Source organism: Hemitrygon akajei, unplaced genomic scaffold (genome assembly GCF_048418815.1).
Source record: "Hemitrygon akajei unplaced genomic scaffold, sHemAka1.3 Scf000071, whole genome shotgun sequence".
NCBI lineage: Eukaryota > Metazoa > Chordata > Chondrichthyes > Myliobatiformes > Dasyatidae > Hemitrygon > Hemitrygon akajei.
The window spans coordinates 759,933-782,518 of NW_027331957.1; the positions used below are offsets into that span (position 1 = coordinate 759,933).

The 22,586-nt window shown below is 49.5% G+C and overlaps 1 protein-coding gene across 1 annotated transcript; it reads right to left on the reverse strand.

The window, feature by feature from the left end:
- Nucleotides 1-1,372: 1,372 nt before the first annotated feature.
- On the reverse strand, nucleotides 1,373-20,894 carry LOC140722178 (uncharacterized). Its single transcript, XM_073036969.1, has 10 exons — nucleotides 20,798-20,894; nucleotides 17,774-17,953; nucleotides 15,483-15,551; nucleotides 13,998-14,117; nucleotides 7,270-7,389; nucleotides 5,173-5,289; nucleotides 4,106-4,477; nucleotides 2,600-2,754; nucleotides 2,056-2,117; nucleotides 1,373-1,583 (listed from the first exon to the last, which is right to left on the reverse strand). Exons 1-10 carry the CDS (start codon nucleotides 20,892-20,894, stop codon nucleotides 1,373-1,375), a joined length of 1,503 nt encoding a protein of 500 aa, XP_072893070.1.
- Nucleotides 20,895-22,586: the final 1,692 nt, after the last annotated feature.

The following is a 22,586-nucleotide window of genomic DNA, read 5'->3' on the forward strand; positions in this document are numbered from 1 at the left end:
AGTTTAGAGGCAAAAGTTTAGGGGCAACACGAGGGGGAATTTCTATACTGAGAGAGTGGTAGCTGTGTGGAACGCGCTTCCAGTACAAATAGTAGAGGCAGGTTCGATATTGTCATTTAAAAAAAATGGATGGGTTTATGGACAGGAAAGAAATGGAGGGTTATGAGCTGAATGCAGTTCTGTGGGACTAGGTGAAAGTAAGCGTTCGGCACGGACTAGAAGGGCCGAGATGGCCTGTTGCCCTGCTGTAATTGGTATATAGTTTTATGGTTATATCTCTCCTTACAAAACGTATTAGAGCGTTAGGGGTTTGAGGGGATGTGGTCTGTCATTGAAGACTCACGAATTTCTCAGGATGGACTGTGGAGTGCGTTCTGACTTGTCGCATCGCCGCCTGGTGTGGAGGCTGCAACGCAGAGGGTTGCCAGAAGCTGCAGAGGGTTCAAGGCTCAGCCAACCCCATCACGGGCACAAACCTCCCCCCCATCGAGGATATGTTCAAGAAGGAAAGCCTCGGGAAGACCACATCCATCAGCGAGGACCCCCTCCCGCCGGGAAATGCCCTGTGCTCATCGGTACCATCGGAGAGGAGGTACAGGCGCCTGTAAACTCAACAATTTACAAGCAGTTGCTTCCACTCCGCCGTCAGTTTGAACACTCCCTAAACACTTAAACACTCCCTCGGTATTAAACATTTTTTGCAATATTTATTAACTTCCCCTATTTACGTTAATTTTACATCTTTGCACCGCATTGAGTCACGTTGTAGTTGCAGGAAAGGTCGGTGAGGCCCGGCTTGGAGGGCGGTGTGACCCTCCTGTAGTAAAGACGCCACTGAGATGGAAGGTGTGCAGAGGGAAATTTACGAGGATGTTTCCGGGTCTCGGGGGTCTGAGTTGTAGAGGGAAGGCAAGCAGGATGGGACTTTGTTCTTTGGAGCGTAGGTGTAAAGCCAGGGGAGGCACAGATAGGGTGAATGTGCACAGTCTTTTCCCCCTGGGTTGGGGTATCGAAAGCACGTATGCACATAATTGAGGTGAGAGTGGGTGGAGAAAACGGTGAGGAGAGGCAGGGAATGGTGTAAGAGAGAGAGGGAGAGAGTGAGAGAGATGTGGAGAAGCGGAATGAGTTGGTGAGAAGGGCAGAGTGAGAAGAGGAGTGAGTAGGAAGGAGGAGTAAATGGAGGGATTGGGGTAGTTCTTAGCAGGGAGGGGAGAAGAGTGGTCTAGGTGGGCAGAGGGAGAGTAGGGGAGAATGGGGATGCAAGTAGAGGAGGAGACTGGGGTAGGAAGGAGGGGAAGAGAGGGTGGGTGTGGATGAAAGGCTGGGGGATGAGGGTGAGGTAGATTGAATGCGGAGAAGTGGGGTGAAGTCATTTGATCGAAGTCGGCCCCACAGGGTGTTGACAGAGAACTCGGATCTCTTCAGGAACATCCGGGTAAAAAGGTGCCGACTTCTCGCAGATGAATCTGAAACTACGTTTGCAACTGTAACTGGAAATGTAACTCCATTCTTGCGATTCGCACTTACGGCAGGTGGGCGATCCATAGTTCAACTCGTACAGAAGATCAGAGGCCACATTCCTATCAAAGAGGTTTAGACAATTTTAACAGAGACAAACAGATCCAGCAGACAACCGGAGACCGTCGCCAAACTAATCCCACGAATCTGCCCTCTCCCCGCATCCCCATGTCAGCCTCTAAACTTATCCTATGACACCGCGCAAACCCGACAGCGCCGGGTCCATCGCCGTACGAATCCCATTACACCGCTCTCCCCTACAATCCCGAATCAGCTCCCAAATTAAACCCATAGCATCACCCTCTCCCGACAACCCTGAGTCAGTCAACAAACTAATCCCACTGTCTCACTCTCCCCACAACCCTGAGTCTTTCTCCAAACTGATATCACTGACTCACTCTCTCCCCACAGATCTGTGTCAGAACTCAAACTAATCCCACTGCCCGACTCTCTCCCCACGACCTCGTTTCAGTCTCCAAACTAATCCCACTGACCCACTCCCACACCACAGAGCTGCAATAGTCCAAACCTCACCTGCCTGCGCATTTTCCAATCCAGTATGATACGTATCGATAGACAGCACTGGAAACAAACGTCTGTGAAATTAAATCCCTTCAGTTAATGTTTAGAATCAGACTCTCTAAATGCATATCCATGTGAAGGTGCGGTACAGAGAGGGAATCAAACAGTGTCTGAGCTCCGGAGTGTGGAGTGAGCTTGACTCTGTGTCTGACCCCGTGAGTGTGTGATGGGACGGCTGGAGGGATCTTCACTCTGTGTCTAATCCCGGGCGATGTGTGATGGGACGGTGTGGAGGGAGCTTCACTCTGTGTCTGAACCCGGGAGTGTGAGATGGGACGGTATTGAGGGGTTTTCACGGTGCCAAACCCTGGGAGTGTGTAATGGTACAGGTGGAGGGAGATTCACTCTGTGTCTTACCCCAGGAGTTTGTGATGAGACGTTGTGGAAAGAGCTTCACACTGTGTCTCAAATCAGGAGTGTGTGGTGGGACATTGTGGAGGGAGTTTCACTGTGTGTCTCACCCCGGGAGTTATTGATTATTAATATCTCGTCTCACGGTAAGACATACCTTTTCCTCGTCTGAATCTATTTCGAGGAGCCTCGAATCGTGTTCTGAACAATGTCCCATCGCTCCATCATAAGATTTTAAGATCTCGGATATGAAATAACACCGGTCCTTTTTTTTGATCCAGTTATAGGGACACGTTGTCTCTGCAACTCAAGAACAAGAAACCGTGAATCTCCCTCCAGAAATCCCGTTGCATCAACAGGGATCATAAAAAGTTAATCTCCCTCCACACCGTCCCATCACACACTCCCGGGATCAGACACAGAGTGTATCTCCTTCCACACCATCCCATCACACATTCCCGGGATGGATGTGAAGTTTTCTCCACACCGAACCATCACAGGCTTCTGGTATCAGACTCAGAACGAAGCTCACACCACACAGTCACATCTCTCATTCTAGCAGTCAGAGAGAGCGAAGCCCACCTCTTCTGTGTGACTCTGTTCACACAGTCAGTGTTAGACGCAGAGTGATGTTATACAGTACCCGTCCGGACGCACACGCACTCCGGGGATCAGACGGTTGGTGTCGCTGTTTCCTCACCCTCCCTTCACACTTTCCAGGGTCGGACACAGAACGGAACTCCCTCGAATTCTCCAACTTCCGGTAATTCTCTCCCCCTCCTTTCCACCATCCCAGTTTCACTCTGCCTCCTCCTCCAGATGCCTATCACTTCCCTCATGGTTCCAATTGCTTCTACTTCCCATAGTGTTTTCCCCTTACACTCCTTCTTCACCTTTCCTGCCTATCCCCTCGCTGCTTCCCCTACCCCGCCCCTTGATCTTTCCACTTACTGATTTTCACCTGGCACTTACAAGCCTTCTCCTTCCCACCCTCCCCCACGTTCTGTGTAGGTCCCGTGAACAAGTCCCCCCCCCCCACCCTTCAGTCCTGACGAAGGTTCTAGGCAATCCAACGTTTTCTGCTCGACCTGCTGAGTTCCTCAAGAGTGTTGTGCGTGTTCATTTGACCCCAGCATCTGCAGAGTATTTTGTGTTGAAGCTTCCTCCACACCGTCCTAACACACACTCCCGGGGTCAGACACTAGATGTCGCTCCTTCCATACCGAACCATCACACTTTCCGCGGTCTGACACTGAGGAAATCTCCTTCCACACCGTCTGATAACACACTCCCGGGGTCAGACACTAGATGTCGCTCCTTCCACACAGTCCCATCACACATTCCGGGGTCAGACACAGAGTGAATCTCCTTCCACACCGTCCCATCACACACTACCGGTGTCAGACACAGAGTCAATCTCCCTCCACACCGTACGATCACACGCTCCCGGGGTCAGACACAGAGTGAATCTCCCTCCACACCGTCCGATCACACACACCCGGGGTCAGGCACAGAGTTAATCTCCTTCCGCACAGTCCCATCACAGACTATCGGGGTAAGTGATGGAGTAAACTCTCCACCTCCTCCACCTATAATATGGTCTCTCACCCCATATTATATGGAGCAGTTGAAACGCGGGCTGTCGCCTCACCTCTTCTTCTGGTAAGGTATTGGCAAATCTGATCTTTGTTTTCGGTGATGTTTCTGTACGTCATTTCGAGCTGATTGAACTGATGACGGAGATCGCTGTGCGTTCGATTCAGCTCCGAGAGATCCGAGTCGAGGGTAGCAATGTTGTTTTCGAGGATAGTGAGGTTGCTGTTGAGGGCGGAAAGATCCTTCAGACAGTTTCTCTGTGAGAGATCCAGGCTTGTGTTCTCGGATGTCCTGGATTTAAGGGTTGAGTTCAACTTGTAGACTTGCTGTTGATATTGGCACTTGGTCCTGTTTATCTCCTGATGTTGTTCCCAAAGTCTCCGGTAGTTTCGGTCGGAAGTGATCAGAGACTGACGAGTCTGTGATACTGAGAGTGATAGCAAGTGGTATGTCAGTGACACGGTGTGAGGTGTGTCGGTGTCAGATGAGAGGAGTGTCTGTGTCACAGTGAGAAGTCTGTCTGTGACGAGGTCTGAGGAGTGTCGATGTCACGGTGTGTGGAGTGTCGGTGTCAGATGAGAGGAGTGTCTGTGTCACAGTGAGAAGTCTGTCTGTGACGAGGTCTGAGGAGTGTCGATGTCGCACTGAGTTGCGTGTCTGTGTAATAGTGGGTGTGCCTGTGTCACAGTGAGGAGTGTGTGGGTTTCACAGTGAGGAGTGTGTGGGTTTCACAGTGATCTTCCTGTTTGTATACGTCGGTGACACAGTGAGGGGAGTATCGGTGTCACGATGTGGAGAGTGTCAGCGTCACGGTGTTGGGAGTGTCAATGTCGCAGTGATGGTTGTGTTAGTATTACGGAGAGGGCACTGTCGATGTCACGGTGAAGGCTGTGTCAGTGTCACGGTGAGTGTACCCTCGTGCACGGTGTGAGGTACTGTCATAATAATGGTAACGGTCTTCTCTATGCTATGTTGAGGGTAACGTCTGTGTCACGGTTGGGAATGTGTCGTTGTCACTGTGAGGGGCGTTTCGCCGACAGGGTGAGGGGCATGTTGGTGATCACGTTTCATTCCACACTGTTAGTTTACGGCCGGACTCCACCCGGATCCCGTTCCACTCACCATAGATCGAGAGCCCGGCCATTATCGCGACGAGGGCGATCGTAACTAGGCAGAGTAGGCAGATCTTACGGTCCGGTCTATTTCCAATGTTCTGTTTCGACTCCTGTTTCTGCGCACCTGTAGAGAGCCCATTCAGCGTGTGTGTGAATTCAGCAGTGACCCCCACTGGAAATCCCTCCCTCCCACCGTCCGCTACAGGGAAGCGACCCAGGTGTCCCACCTCTCGTTGTAGCACATGCCATTGAATCCCGACAGAGTCCTGTTAATCCCCTCCGGAGCCTCCCCAACGCCCTGACATCCTTCCGATAATAGGGTGACCAGAACTGTATACAATACGCCTGATTCAGCCTAACCAGTGATTTTTTATAAAGTTGCAACGTAACTCCCTGACATTTGTACTCAATGCCCCGACTAACAAGGCAAGAAGACAGAATGTAGAACAATACAGCGCAGTACAGGCCCTTCGGCCCACAATGCTGTGCCGACCCTTAAACACTGCCTCCCATGTAACCCGACACATTAAATTCCTCCATATACCTGTCTAGTAGTCTCTTAAAACTTCACTAGTGTATCTGCCTCTGACTCAGGCAGTGCGTTCCACGCAACAGCCACTCTCTGAGTAAAAAACCTTCCTCTAATATCCCCCTTGAACTTCCCACCCCTTACCTAAAAGCAATGTCCTCTTATATTGTGCAGTGGTTCCCTGGGGAAGAGGCGCTGGCTGTCCACTCTATCTATTCTTGTCAATATCTTGTATCCTCACATCTTCCATCCCTCCGGAGAGTAAAGCCCTAGCTCCCTTAATCTCTGATCGTAATGCACACTCCCTAAACTAGGCAGCATCCTGGTAAGTGTCCTCTGTACCCTTTCCGATGCTTCCACATCCTTCCTACAGTGAGGCGACCAGAACTGGACACAGTACTCAAAGTGTTGCCTAAAATGCCATGGGCCCTTCTTAACTTTCCCACAAAACTGTGCAGCCATGTTCAGCGAGCTATGACCATGCATCCGAAGATCCTCTGCCCATCTAAAGTAAAGACATGATCGGCACAGCATTGTAGGCTGAAGGGTCTGTTTTGTGCTGTAGGTTCTCTATGTTGATGGCTGATCCAGTATACAATTGGCTCGGCTATAGGAAACAAGGTTTAGGGTTGCAGTCCGTTTCTCAGACTGGAAGCCCGTCACTAGCGGTTTTCACGGGTGGTTGGTTGTGGGACTATTGATCTTTGTCAACTATATCGACCATTTATTGCAGATTAAACAGTACGCGGTGTTTTAAGCAGTGGAGGCATTTATCCCTTCTCGATTAGCCGGAGAAGTTGGCCGAGCAGGAGCACATACATTTTATGTTGAGCTCTGGCATTTCAGGACAAACAACAGGGTAGGACTTACACGGTCAACGGGAAATGTTAAAGAACGGAGGGCTACAAGTACAAGGTTCACTGAAACTGAAGTCACAAGTAGACAGAGACCGTGGAGAACATTGTAGAACCGAGGGACCCAGGGGTACAGGTCCCCAGTTCCTGGAAAGTGGAGTCATAGGTAGACAGGGACCCTAGGGAGTGTTGTAGAACAGAGGGACTCAAGGATACAGGTACATGGGTCTCTGAAAGTGGAGACATAGTTTGACGGCGATGAAGAAGACACACTTGGAGTAGAGTGTTCCGGTCCGTCGTCGTCCTCTGGATAAAATGCCACTGAGCTGCAGACAGTGCAGAGGAGATTTACGAACATTCAGGGACTCGAGTGATTGCGCTATGGAAATCAGTCAGGCAGTTTGAGACTATATGCCTGGGTGCGCAGAGATGACCTTACAGATTTGTATAAAGCCGCATGGGGCATAGACAAAGTGAACGCACAGAGTCATTTTTCTCTAGGCTTGGATAACCGAGGACCAAAGCGCTCAGGTATAAGGTGATAGCAGTAGGTGATGCAACTGGGGAGAAGAGTGAGAACATTTTTTTTTTACCCAGACAGTGGTCCGTCTGTGGGACGAGCTGCCAGAGGAAGTGTTTGAAGCAGATGCATTAGAACTTGAAAACTTTTGCGTAAAGCACGGGACCCCTTCAGAGTGATGTCGTTATTGTGATCTCTGACCTGTCTGTGCAGCCACTGACACTTCGGCGGGTCCCGAGGCAATGGGAGGATCTTCATAATCATCGATGTGAAGTTCGTCTTTCGGTAGTTTCAGCACTGAGTAGGTGGAGTTCAGACCGTCTGATAGAGAATGAGAGAGAGAAAGAGAAATAGAAGGAGGAGAGGCCGGTAGAGAATGAACGTTGTCTATCGGCGACGGTTATTTCCAAAGGGAGCTCTGAGAGTGTTAGTCCATTGTACGTGCCCTGTCAGTGGCTATAACCGGAGCACCAGTTGTGAGTTGGACAGCAGGGAAGGTTCAGGCATAAAAGGGAGACACTGCCTAGCGGAGCGGTCATCAGAAGAGCGGTTATCAAAGGAGTGATCTGAGACAGAGTAGTGGGGCTTTGGCTGCTTAGGGACCTGGTTAAGGAACTGGAGATGCAGCCTGATGACATTCTAATGGTCATGGAAAGTGAGGAGGTGATAGAGAGGAGCTATAGGGAAGTAGTCACACCAGGGCTTGGGAACCAGATAAGTGGGCAACAGTCAGGAGAGGGAAGAGCAGGAGTCAGACACTAGAGAGAACCCCAGTGGCTGTCCCTCTTAACAATAAGTACTCCTGTTTGAGTACTGTTGGGAGGGGGAGTGGTTGGTAACGGCATACCTATGGGATGCAACTATGGCCGCGCTTCTGGCATAGGGGCTGGCCCTATGACTCAGAAGGGTAGGGGGTTCAGACAGGCGACTCTGTGGACGCTGGAAAGAAACGCGGATGGTAGCTTGCCTCCCATGTACCAGCTCGTGTGTAACGAGCTTCCAGTTGAAGTAGTAGAGACAGGTTCGGTATTGTCATTTAAAGGAAATTTGGATAGCTATATGGACAGGAAAGGAATGGAGCGTTATGGGCTGAGTACAGGCCGGTGACAATAGGTGAGAGTAAGCGTTCGGCACGGACTAGAAGGGCAGAGATGGCTTGTTTCCGCGCTGTCATTGTTATATGGTTATACGGTTATACAGATTCACTTCAGGTCCTCAACATAATCCACAACACCACCGTATCATCTGCAAACGTACCAAACCACTCATCTGATCTGTCATCCGGGTCATTCCCACACATCACAGACAGGAGAGGTGCCAGTTACATCCAGAGATACCGATCACTTCATGTTGTGGAGCAACGTAAATCAATCACAGAATGCAGAATGACGGGTCACAGTTACAGAGAATGTGCAGTGCAGGCAGAGAATAAGCTGCAACGGCAAAGGGGAAGCAGATTGCGAGGGCAAGAGTACACTTTGCATGGTAGAGGACGGATCAATAGTCTGATAACTCTGGGGTAGAAGCTGTCCTTGAGCCCACAGAGACATGCCATCGCATGTTCCCTCCGATGGAAAGGTGCAGAAGACAGAATGGCCGCCGTGGCTGGAGGTGGTTCTGTGATGCTGCTGGCTGCTTCATCGAGGCACCAGGAACTGTGGACGGGGTTCATGGAAGGGACGCTGGTTTCGGAGGTAGGCTCAGCTCTTTCCACAGCGCTCAGCAGGTTCTTGCGGTCACGGGTGAAGCAGTTTCGACATTTTGAGTGAGGAACAACGCTCAGCAGTTACTTGGGGTCACGGGTGAAGCAGTTTCTATATTGTGAGTGAGGAATCAGGGCGGATCACGAGAACAGGGATGTAGATTTGATGAATAGGGAACTCTATCACGTATTTAACGTTTCCAGTTGGTGGGCTACTCTGTAGAATGGTGGGGGGCACAGCGAAATTTGTCTGACTGATTACTGCGCATGGGCAGACTGACATAATGTACGCTGACTGACAAGTTCCCATATTGTTTATCCCACTGGAAGATGGATGGAAGGGACATCGGTAGGGACGGAGAAGCAATAGAGCGGTTAGACAGGGAGGGCGAGGGGAAGATATGGATTGTGGAAGATAGTGGGGGAAGGGAGATCCTAGATTGCGTGAGACCTAGAGAGAGTTGTCGGATAATTTGACAGGGAGGACAGATGAAGCACGGGTGGTAGGTGTATCTTACGTGGAGTTGAAAAGGGCTATCGACAAGTGTTCAGACAGTAGACTGCTCTGGAGGATGATGTGGAACCGCAAGAGATCGGTATCACTAATTTGACTGCGGAGGACTGATCCAGACAGGTTGGTAGATGTAATATACACAGATTTAACAAGGTCCCAGATGAAATTTGGTGTACGAAAAAGGGAGGGATGGCTGACAGGATATAAAATTGGCTCTGCGGTGGGAGCAAAGTTTGAGGGTTAAAGTTCGTTTCTCAGACTGAAGGCCGGTCACTAGCCAAGTTTGCCAAAATGTCGCTAGTGGGACCAAGGATCTTTGTCAATTATATAATCCATTTGGAACAGATTACACAATGCGCGATTGATAAGCTTGCAGATTGCTAGAATGGTTCGGGAGGGTTTAAACTAACTTGCAAGGGGGATGGGACCCGGAGCGATACAGCATTGAAAGAAGTGCATGGAGTAAAGCCGGATCTAACATATAGAGGGGCTTTGAGGAAAGAGAAACAGAATAAAGGGTGTAAAGGTAGTAAGGTAGAAGGGCTAAAGTGTGTGTAAGAATGCAAGAAGCATCAGGAACAAAGGTGATGACCTGACAGCTTGGATACATACATGGGATTATGATGTAGTGGCCATTACAGAGACATGGCTGGCACCAGGGCAGGAATGGATTCTCAATATTCCGGGATTTCAGTTCCTTAAAAAGGATGGGGGATGTGGAGGAGGCGTGGCATTACTGGTCAGGGATACTATTACTGCTACAGAAAAGGATTGGTAATATAGCAGGATCCTCTTTTGAGTCAGTATGGGTGGAAGTCAGGAACAGGAAGGGAGCAGTTATTCTACTGGGGAGTTCTATAGGCCGCCTATTGTCAGCAGAGATACCGAGGAGTAGATTGAGAGGCAGATCTTGGAAAGGTGCAAAAATAACAGGGTTGTTATAATGGTTGACTTTAACTTCCCTAATATTGATTGGCACTTGATTAGTTCTAAGGGTTTAAATGCCGCAGAGTTTGTTAAGTGTGTCCAGGATGGATTCCTGTTACAGTATGTTGACAGGCCGACTAGGGGGAATGCCATAACAGATCTCGTATTAGGTAACAAACCGGATCAATTCATAGATCTGTCAGTGGGTGAGCATCTGGGGGACAGTGATCACCTCTCCCTGACCTTTAACATTATCGTTAAAAAGGAAATAATCAAAGAGAACAGGAAAATGTTTAATTGGGGAAGGGCAAATAAGGAGGCTATAAGGCTAGAACTTGCGGATGTGAACTGCGATGATGTTTTCGCAGAAAATATACTATGAACATGTGGTCGATGCTAAAGGATCTCTTGCCGGATGTTAGGGATAAATGTGTCCAGGTGAGGAAGATAAAGAATGGTAGGGTGAAGAAACCATGGGTGACAAGTGAGTTGGAACATCTAGTCAGGTGGAAGACAACATACATGAGGTTTAGGAGGCAAGGTTCAGATGGGTCTATTGATGAATATATGGTAGCAAGATAGCAGTTTCAGAAGGGGCTGAGAAGAGCAAGAAGAGGGCATGAGAAGGCCCTGGCGAGTAGGGTAAAGGAAAACTCCAGGCATTTTTCAATATGTGAAGAAGAAAAGGGTGACAGGAGTGAAGGTAGGACCCATTAGAGATAAAACTGGGAAGATGTGGCTGGAGGCTGTGGAAGTGAACGAGGTCCACAATGAATACTTCCTTTCGGTATTCACCAATGAGAGGGAACCTGATGACGGTGAGGGCAATATGAGTGAGGTTAATGTCCTGGAGCTTGTTGCTATTAAGGGAGAAGAGTTGTTGGAGTTGTTAAAATACATTACAACGGATAAGTCCCCAGTGCCTGACGAAATATTCCCCAGGCTGCTCCACGAGGCGAGGGAAGAGATTGCTGAGACTTTGGCTAGGTTAATTGTGCTGCCCCCTTGTTCAAAAAAGGTAGTAGGGATAGCCCGGGTAATTATAGACCAGTGAGCCTTACGTCTGTGGTGGGAAGGCTGTTGGAAAATGAAGAGATCAATACTCCCCAATGCCATTCGGCTTTACAATTCAACCGCCAGGAGTAAGATATGTTAAAGTGCCAGGGTTAGGACTCAATGTATTTAAGTAAACTACTTAAGAACTTTTTAAAAGCTATTATTAATGATTTTTGAGAGGGTGATTTTAGATGCATATCATATTTTTACTGAGTTAAGTATTGTATGTAATTAGTTTTGCTACAATAAGTGTATGGGACATTGGAAGTGCCAATGCTGAGTGCTGGAAGCTTGTTTGGGTTAAAATTTACTGATAAGTTGAATTGTATTCCTTTGTAAACCAATTGGGATTAATGTTGTTCTTTCTTGTGAGTCTGTAAGCTATTGTTGGCGGGCAATTTGGGGTGATCGGCGCGAGGAGGTGAGAGAGATAGGACGCGATGCTGTAAACTGGGCGACGAACAGACCCCAAGCGGGGTGTCCGAGGCCAGGAGGTACGCCGAGGAGAGGAGACGAAGCTAGATGTGCATGGTTGACCACTTCGGGTGGTCCTGAGCTGCGAGTCGAGGAGTTCGGAGGGGATCGAATGGTGGCCAGAAGACTTCAGTAATTCATCTCCAACGGTTGTGCACGAAGTGGTTTGGACTTTGATAAGTTTGGCGCCTTTTCTTTATTGTTTTTCCTTCATAGACACTGTATCGTTATTAATCACTTAGTTATAGTAACCTTTATAAATTGTACTCATTTAATCGCATACGGTGTACTGTCTGTTTTTGGGCGAGGCGGGGACATCACACAGCATCCACACCAGCTGATTACCCAGTTTGGCGGGGCCGAAGGCTGCTCCCCCGAGACGAGAACGAGCTGAGCGAGCCTGAGGCGGCCCAAGGGGTTACAGGGATATAAAACTAGGAAAGAAAGGGGAGAGAGTGGGAGAAGGGGGAGGGGAGAGAGGAGTGCGAGGTGTGACAGATGAATGGTCGGGAATGTGACGAGAGTGTGATGGAAGGTGGAAGTTGCAGAGGGATAGGGGAAGAGAACAAGAAAATTTCAGAGAGACGGGAAATAGCGAGGCGAGAGAGCGTCGGGGAGCGGAAGAGATGGGTGGAAAGAGAGGAGGGGAAGGCGTGGAGGGTAGATGAGCGGAAAGCCCAGCGGCAGAGAGAGGTGGGAAGAACGAGCGGGGTTGACGGGGTTATGAGAGTGAGCAGAGACAGAGAGTGATAGAGTGCGAGATAAGGGGAGGGAAGTTCAAAGGGGTTATTAGAGGAAGGTTTTTCACTCAGAGAGTGGTTGTTGCCTGGAATGCTCTGCTTGAGTCAGTGGTGGAGGCAGATACACTAGTGAAGTTTAAGAGACTACTAGACAGATATATGGAGGAATTTAAGGGCGGGGGGAGGTTTATGGGAGGCAGAGTTTGAGGGTCGGCACAACATTGTGGACCGAAGGGCCTGTACTGTGCTGTACTATTTTATGTTCTATGTTCTATGAATATACTGCTGGCGGCTGGTAAAAAGACTCTTACTAGGAAAAGGTTATCACAGGAGACCCAATCTTAAATGCATGGATGGAAATTACAATGTGCATTTAAAAAATGGAGAAGATAATAGCATCTGTCATAAGTTGGAACAATTTGATTTGATTTGGAACAAATTACTCCCTAACTGTACATCGTTTTGTCCTTTCGCTTGTTGTTTCTTTCCTCTCTTTTCTATAAGTGTATACCTCAGATAAATATTATGTGGATATTTTCGGCATATATGACGATATAATAAATATGTACAATATCTGAAATACATATAACCATATAACAATTACAGCACGGAAACAGGCCATCTCCGTCCTTCAAGCCCGTGCCGAACGCTGACTCTCGCCTAGTCCCACTGACCCGCACTCAGCCCATAACCCTCCATTCCTTTCCTGTCCAAATACCTATCCTGTACTATTCTATGTTCCATGTTCTTGATATGGGAAACAGTGAAGACAGTTACCTCTTACAGTGGGATCTCGATTCGCTGGGAAACTGGGCCGAGCAGTAGCAAATACAATTTATTTCCGATAAATGCGAGTTGTCGAATTTCAGGAAGACAAGTCAGGGTGGGACAGTCACTGTGAAGAGTAGGAGCCCTGGGAAGTGTTACAGAATAGACGGACCCGGGGCTACGAGAAAACGGTTCCCAGAAATTGAGGTCAAGGATAGATAGGGCAGTAAAGATTGCATCTTTATGAATCAAGGCACTGAATACAGGAGTCGAGAGGTCACTTTGCAGTTGTACAGGATGTAGGGTATGCCGACCGTGGAGTACAGTGTTGAGTTTTTGTCCACCTGCTCCAGGTGAAATGCCACTGTGCAGCAAGGATTGCAGAGAGAGCTTGATGGGGATATTGCCGAGACTCGAGGGACTTATCTATGTAGATAAGTAAGGCAGGTTAAGATTTTATACCTTGGAATTCATGGGTGACCTTACAGAGATTTATTAAACCACGTGGGGCAAGACAAGGTGAATGCGCAGAGTCATTTTCTATAAACTTGGAGAATCGAGGATCAGAGCGCACAGTTCTGAGGTGACAGCAGAACGAGATTTAACAGCGGACCAGAGTGACAATGATTTTAAGCAGACGCTGCTCTGTCTGTGGAAGGAACTGCCAGAGAAATGGTCGATGCAGATGCATTAGCACTTGTACACTTGTGCGTATAGCACGTGACCCCTTCAAAACGTGATCACTGACCTGCCTCCGCAGTCACTGGCATTTCTCCTGGTCCCGACGCAATAGGAGGATCTCCTTCCTTCGCGATGAGAAGTTTATTGTGGCGAAGGTTCAGCTTAGAGTAGGTGGGGTCCAGACCATCTGGTAGTGAATGGAAGAGTATGTGAGATAGAGACAGGTAGAGAATGGGACAGGTAGAGAATGGGGGGGGGGGGAGTGAGAGACAGGGAGAAAATATGAGGGAGGTTAGGAAGTGAGTAGAGATTAACGTGGAGACAGAGCAGTAGAGAGAGGGATTGTCTCGGTGCGAGGAGCAAACGTTTAATGTTGCATTTCCTAGCAGTCACTAGCAGACCCATCACTAGCAGAAGCAAATGTAATTTAATTCGGATAAGTGTGAACTATCGTATTTCAGTCAGACAGCCCAGGGTCGGACTTTCACAGCGTTCCGGAGGAACACTGAGGAGTGTTGGAGAACAGAATGACCGGCGGTCCAGGAACACGGTTACCAGAAAGTGAAGTCACAGACAGACAGGACGGTGAAGAATGCATCTGAACGCAGACCTTCATCAGAGTGTCACCGAATACAGGAGTCAGGTGAACATGTTGCAGTTGTACAGGACGTCGGTGAGGTCGCACGTGGAGTACGGAGTCCTCTCATGTCAAGTCAGGTCAAATAATTTATATTGTCATTTCGAACATAACTGCTGGTACAGTACATAGTAAAATTGAAACAACGTTTTTCAGGACCATGGTGTTACATGACACAGTACAAAAACTGGACTGCACTACGTAAAAAAAAAAACAACGCAGAGAAAGCTACACTAGACTATAGACCTACACAGGACTGTATAATGTGCACAAAAACAGTACAGGCATTGCGATAAATAATAAACAGGACAGTAGGGCAAGGTGCCAGTCCAGACTTCGGGTATTGAGGAGCCTGATAGATTGGGTGAAGAAACTGCTACCTAGTCTATTCGTGAGATCCCAAATGCTTTGGGGCCTTTTCCGTGACGGTAGGAGGGAGAAGAGATTGTATGAAAGGCGCATGGGGTCCTTCATAATGCTGTTTGTTTTGCGGATCCGTTCTAGAAAAGACGCCATCAAACTGGAAATGAGTGCACGGGGAGATTTACAACGACGTTGCCGGGACTCCAGGGACTGAGTTAGGGAAAGAGGTTGGGTTGATTGCGACTCTATTCCTTGTAGCGCAGAGATGACCTTTCAGGGGTATATAAAGCCACGAGGAACACAGGCAGAGTAATTGGGTGCAATTATTTCCCCATAACCTGGACAATCGAGGACCAGAGCGCACAGGTATAAGGAGAGAGGAGAAAAAGATTCAACTGGTGAGCCGATTGACAACAGTTTGTTACCCAGATGGTGGTCAGTCTGTGGAACGAGCTCCCAGGGAATTGGTGGAGAAGAATGCATTACACACTTGGCTATTTGACAGTATGACATGTGAGCACTCCAGAATGACGTCGTTGTTGCATCACTGACCTGTTTGTGTATTGGTGAACTGTTCGACTTTCCGAATGTTCAGCTCAGTGTAGGTGGAGGTCAGATTGTCTGCGAGAGAGAGACAGACAAGGAAGAGTGAGAGCGATAGACAATCGGGGTCAGTGAGGTGCAGAGGGAAGAGAAGAGATTATAGAGAGGGAGGGAGAGAGGGCTGGAGGACAACGAGAGGGATGAAGGGAGAGAGGCAAGAGAGGGAAGTGAGAGGGAGTAAAAAGACAGAAAAAGGGTGAAATGAATGGATGGAGTGGTTGAGAAAGGAGTGATCGAAGGGGGGCGATGGGCGGGAAAATGGAAGAGAATGGGGGACACAGAACAAGGAGAGACAGGGAATGTTAGAATGTTACCTGGGTTTCAGCACCTAAGTTACAGGTGAACAAGTTAGGTCTTTATTCCTTGCAGCGTAGAAGGTTGTGGGGCGCATTCATAGAGGTATTTTAAATTATGAGGGGGATAGATAGAGTTGATGTGGATAGGCTTATTCCATTGAGATTAGGGATATTCAAACAAGAGGACATGAGTTGAGAGATAAGGGGCAAATGTTTAAGGGTAACAGGAGGGGAAACTTCTTTACTCAGAGAGTGGTAGCTGTGTGGAATGTGCTTCCAGTAGAAGTGGTCGAGGCAGGTTCGGTATTGTCATTTAAAGAAAAATTGGATAGGTATATGGACAGGAAAGGAATGTAGCGTTACGAGCTGCGTGCGGGTCAGTGGGACTAGGTGAGAGTAAGCGTTCGGCACTGACTAGAAGGGTCGAGATGACCTGTTTCCGTGCTGTAATTGTTATATGGTTATATGGAAGAAATAGGGGATAAAGTGAGGTGAAGTTAGTGAGATAGTGAGCGCGGAGAGTAGGATTGAGAGGTAAGACAGAGGGGTGAGAGAGTAGAAATTCAAGGGTGGTGAAACGTGGGAGAGAGGGTGGAAGAGACAAACGGAGTGAGCGAGTGAGGGAAAGAGTACAGAAGGGAGAGAGAGTGGGAGACCGGGGGACGGAGACAGAGGGAAGAGGATTGAGAAAGTGAGCAATGAGAGGGGAAGAGTTAATGGGGACGAAGGCGCAGGAAGATGCTGGGAGATAGTTAGAGAGCGGGCAGAGTGAGGACAAGAGAGAGGAGAGTGGATGAAATGGGAAAAGAGGGATAGAGGGGAGAAGGGAGGGGAAACAGAAGAATGAGCGTGAGAGGGAAAGGGAGAGAGAAGGGGAAGGGATAAGGCTTGTGCAGAGGAAGAAGAGAGCGAAGGGGAAAGAGGGTATTAAAATAAACTTTAGAGTACTCCCTCATCACCGCATTTCTTCCTGCCCTCTCTAAACACCACCCTGCACACGGCGCTCCTTATTCACCTGCCATCCCACAGCGCTCCCTCCTTTCGCCCTGTCAGCTCTCCCCCCTCAGTCACTCTTCCAACCGACCGCCCCGACCACGACACACCCACAACAATGCCCCTCCCATGGCATTCCGTCCTCCCACACCGCTCTCTCCACACACCGTTCCACGATGCTGCGTCTATACCGCCCTCCTATGCCGTTTGCTCCACGCCTCCCTTCCCAAAGTGTGCAATGGTCACGCCCCCACCCCGTCACGTTGCTTCCTCCCCGTCGCCTCTCCTGCGTGCACCCTCCGACATACTCTCAAAGAGCGAACCTTTAGGGTCAGCTAAAGTTTGCCCTGAGGTTTCGCGACAGGAATGAACACATTACATGACCACAGTCAATGCAAAAAAGATGAAACTGACTTTCACCTCTACGGACCTGGGTCTCCACGTACTATACATCAGGTTCAGCTGGGAGAAATACAGGGAGGTTCAGAAATTGGCTGAGGGTCCCTCATCATCGACCCAGTACACACACCCGGAATCAAACACCGAGTGACCCTCGCTCCACACCGTCCCATCACACAGATCCGGGGTCAGACACAGAGTGAATCTCCCTCCGCACCGTCCCATCACACACTTCTGGGGTCAAACACAGAGTTAATCTCCCTCCACACTTTCCCAACACACACTCCCGGGGTCAGACACAGAGTGAATCTCCCTCCACACCGACCCATCACAAACTCCCGGGGTCAGACACAGAGTGAATCTCCCTCCACACCGTCCCATCACACACTCACGGCGTCAGACACAGAGTGAAGCTCCCTCCCTACTGTACCATTCCAAACCCCCGGGGTCAAACGCAGAGGTAACTTCCATGTACACTGTCCAACACACGCTCTCGGAGTCAGACTCAGATGGAATCTACCTCCCGCCCTCCCGTCTTTCTGCCCCTGTCACCTCGGGAAGGAGCCCGTGTGTCAGTTATTGTGGGTTTCTTATTCATGTAGGTCTCGCTGTCGTCCATTCTGTCGAGGATCCTCTGCGTCTCTGAGCTCCGGAAGGAGAAGTAACCGTTGTCAGAGGAAGCTTGTTTTGTCAAGGGAGTCAGACCGACGCCAACAAGCACGAGCTGAGCAGCTGATGAAGAGGAACCGAGAGGAGGGGGTGAGGGAGGTGCCGTGGAGAGGGATTGAGAGTGTGCGAGAGGGAGACCCACGAGATAAGAGTGGAGCAGGGAAGAGTAGTGAGAGTGAGGAGAAAGAAGAGGAGGGAGAGAGGGGAATATGGAGTGTGGGTGGAGAGAGTAGTGGGGATAATGGGATAATGAGTGGATAGAGGAGTAGAGAGGTGATGGGAGAGAGATAGGTGTGAAGGGAAAGTAAGAGTGACGGAGATGGCGAAAACGGGAGGTGAAGAGGAAGATGTGTAGGGAAATAGAGAGGGAGGAGAATGGGAGAGAGAGGGAGAAATGTCCGCGCATTTAAAGTGACGAAAAGAGAGAGAGATAGAATGAGAGGAGCGGAGAGTAGGATAGGAACAAGAGAGGGAGGTACAGAGAAGAAAGAGGAGTGCAGGAAAGGGAGGGATGAGGGAGAAGGAATGTAGACGATGAGGGAGAGATTAGTGGAATGGGGAGAGACGAAAGGAATGGAAGGATTCTCTATCCTTTTCACGTCCTCTCTCTCCCCAGCAGTTACATCTGCATCTGTCACACAGCCTCCCTCTACAACCGTCTCGAACTTTCTCTTCCCCCTCTTCTCGCCATCATCACCGTCTCTATCGTCTCCTTTCTCCCTCTACGACCACCCTTCGTCATCTCGCTCCCCACATTTCTCACACTCTCCCGACTCTCTTTTACGCCGCTACTCCACTCTCTAACAATGCCCATGCGCCCTTCCCCACTCCCTATCTCTCTCCCACACTCTTCCTCTCCCCAACCTCCCTCCTTTCACCCCTCTCCTCCCTCTCCCACTCTCTCTTTCTCAAGCTTCCTGTCTTCCCTTTCAATCTGAGACCGTTTCTCTCTGTCTAAACGTTCATCTCGGCACACGGAAAAGTGAGGGCCAGAGTGGAGTCCTCACCTCCTCCTTCCCCAATTCCCAATTCCCCTTCCGGCTCCTCTGCATCTCCCTCTCCCGCTCCCCTCGCTTTACCTCCCCTCTCCCTTTCTATCCTCACTCTCTCCTCCGTGTCTCTGTCTCCCGCCTCCCTACCCGCTACGCCGTGTTTATCTCTCTCTATCTCACCCTCTCTGTCTATTCCCCCCTCACCGTAACAGCTCTATCTCCCCCTTCTCTGTCGCTATAACTCTCTGCATTCTGCCCACACCGTAATATCACTGTAACATCTCTATCACCCATCCTCCCCCCCACCCCCCCCACCCCCACACTATCTCTGACCCAGCTATCTTTATCAGGCAGTAGCAAGCCCAGGGAACTGGAACATTCCCCGGTCATTGGTTCAGGAATGGGGATGGAACCTGGGTCAAGCTCCTACGCTGACTTGGATTTGTTACCTGGGTTTCAGCACCTAAGTTACAGGGAAAGGTTGAACAAATTAGGTCTTTATTCTTTGGAGCGAAAAAGGTTGAGGGGGGACTTGATAGAGGTATTTAAAATTATGAGGGAGATAGAGTTGACGTGGTTAGGCTTTTTCCATTGAGAGTAGCGGAGATTCAAACAAGAAGACATGAGTTGAGAGTTAGGCGGCAAAAGTTTAGGGGTAACGCGAGGGGGAATTTCTTTACTCAGAGAGTGGTATCTGTGTGGAACGAGCTTCCAGTAGAAGTGGTAGATAAAGGTTCGATAATGTCATTAAAAAATCAGTAGGTATATGGACAGGAAGGGAATGGAGGGTTATGGGCTGAGTACAGGTCGGTGGGACTAGGTGAGAGTAAGTGTTCGGCCCGGACTGGAAGGACCGAGATGGCCTGTTTCCATGCTGTAATTGTTATAGGGTTAACCTCAAACTCCATGACGCAAAAGCCTTCACAGAACACATCAGCTCGGTGGATGAAAACATTAAATTTACACCGGACGCGTCGAGAACAATGGACTGCCTTTTTTTAGACTGTGGAGTCCTTATCAAAGGAAATGGACATCTGGATATTGAGGTTTACAGGAAACTAACACAGACAGATCACCATACACGGTTTGACTCTGATCACCCATTAGAACATAATTGTGGGTTATCAGAACACAACATCACGGCGCCGAGTGTAAGCCCACCAATATTACAGCTAACGACAGGGAGCGCAGGTATTTGAGAGACACCTTGAAGGCGTGCGGCCACCCGGACTGGCCCTTCGTCAAGTCAGCAACAACAAAAATAAACAGCAGTGACGTCAGCCCAGCAGACAGCCGTAAGGAGCAAAGCAAACGGAAAAACAGAGTCTTGGCATCCGAAGCTGGAGCTTCAGAGAAACTCAGAAGCGTTTTCAACAATCACCCCTCCCTCTCCACTCCCTCTCCCTCCATCCCACACCCTTCTCTTTCTCACCGTCCCTATATAACTTCTTCAATCCTCTACCTCTCCGTATATCTCAATGTCCTCTCTCTCAAACTCCTGTTATCACATGTTGACTATCCTGTTCCGTCTTTCTACTCTCTCTATCCCTCTGCCTTTCCATCTCACTGCACTCCTCACTGGGCCGTCTCTGAATATCTCTCCTCTTCCTTTCTCCCGTATCCTTTCAACACACCTTTCTCTCTTTCCTCTCTCTCCCATTCCAACAGAATTTTATCCTGACGGAAATCTGAAGGCTCAAACACACCTCCCGGGGTCAGGCACAGGGTTCATGTCCCTGTACCTGAAATATCACACAATTAATAGGGTCCTATCCGGTGTGCAGCTCCCTCCACACCGTCCCATCACACACTCCCGGGGTCAGACACAGAGTGAATCACCCTCTACACCGTCTCATCACACACTCCCGGGGTCAGACACAGAGTGAATCTCCCTCCACACCGCCCCATCACACACTTTCAGGGCCAGACACCAGGTGGCGCTTCGTCCGCACCGTCCAATCACACAATCCGTGGGCCAGACCCTCAGTGAAGTTCCCTTCGCTCTCTGCCATAATGCAGTAACGGGGTCAGAAACTCTACGAATCCCTTTCTCTCTGACCACTCTCTCCTCTCACCAATCCCAAGCAGTTCCGCGTACCTGTAGTCTTGAATTCTGTCTGTTTCAGAGATGGTATGTGTGTGTGACCGGACGCAGCGCCGAAGGAAAACGGGGAGAGCGATGGCAGTGAGGATGTGGTGAGGTTGCAGTTACTGACAGGAAACCGTGTGGAACCACACGACTGGTCTGTCCACATGGAAACGCAGAGAGGCTCAGCCCGAGAGATCGATATTTGATGGTGAGGAGGAAGTGTAACACTGGACGTCAGCTCTCCCCCATTCTCCCCACAATTCCCTGTGATCACAGAGAGGGAGGCGTTTGGATGCGAGTGGGTAGTAACGGAGACGTCGGGGCTGATGGAGATGAGGTCGGCAACGGAAAATGGGCATCGGGGAGGGAGGGCATGGCAGAGAAGGGGAGGGGTGTAGATCCCACAATGTCACAAAATCAAAGGGGCTGTTTGTGGACTATAAGAGGACTGGAGACAGGCTGAGCTCTATTGACATCAATGGATTTGCGGTTGAGAGGGTGACCAGCTTTAAGTTCCTCGGCATTCGCATCACCGAGGATCTAACGCGGACTGTACACACCAGCTGTGTGGTGAAAAATGCACAACAGCGTCTCTTTCACCTCAGACAGTAGACGACGTTTGGTATGGGTCCCCAAAACATTAGAACTTTCCACAGGGACACAATAGGGAGCATCCTGAGTGGATACATCACTGCCTGGTCTGGGTCCCCAAAACATTAGCACTTTCCACAGGGACACAATAGGGAGCATCCTGAGTGGATACATCACTGCCTGGTCTGGGTCCCCAAAACATTAGCACTTTCCACAGGGACACAATAGGGAGCATCCTGAGTGGATACATCACTGCCTGGTCTGGGTCCCCAAAACATTAGCACTTTCCACAGGGACACAATAGGGAGCATCCTGAGTGGATACATCACTGCCTGGTCTGGGTCCCCAAAACATTAGCACTTTCCACAGGGACACAATAGGGAGCATCCTGAGTGGATACATCACTGCCTGGTCTGGGTCCCCAAAACATTAGCACTTTCCACAGGGACACAATAGGGAGCATCCTGAGTGGATACATCACTGCCAGGTCTGGGTCCCCAAAACATTAGCACTTTCCACAGGGACACAATAGGGAGCATCCTGAGTGGATACATCACTGCCTGGTCTGGGTCCCCAAAACATTAGCACTTTCCACAGGGACACAATAGGGAGCATCCTGAGTGGATACATCACTGCCTGGTCTGTGTCCCCAAAACATTAGAACTTTCCACAGGGACACAATAGGGAGCATCCAGAGTGGATACATCTCTGCCTGGTCTGGGTCACCGAAACATTAGAACTTTCCACAGGGACACAATAGGGAGCATCCTGATTGGTACATCACTGCCTGGTCTGGGTCCCCAAAACATTAGAACTTTCCACAGGGACACAATGGGGAGCATCCTGAGTGGATACATCACTGCCTGGTCTGGGTCCCCAAAACATTAGAACTTTCCACAGGGACACAATACGGAGCATCCAGAGTGGATACATCACTGCCTGGTCTGGGTCCCCAAAACATTAGAACTTTCCACAGGGACACAATAGGGAGCATCCTGAGTGGATACATCACTGCCTGGTCTGG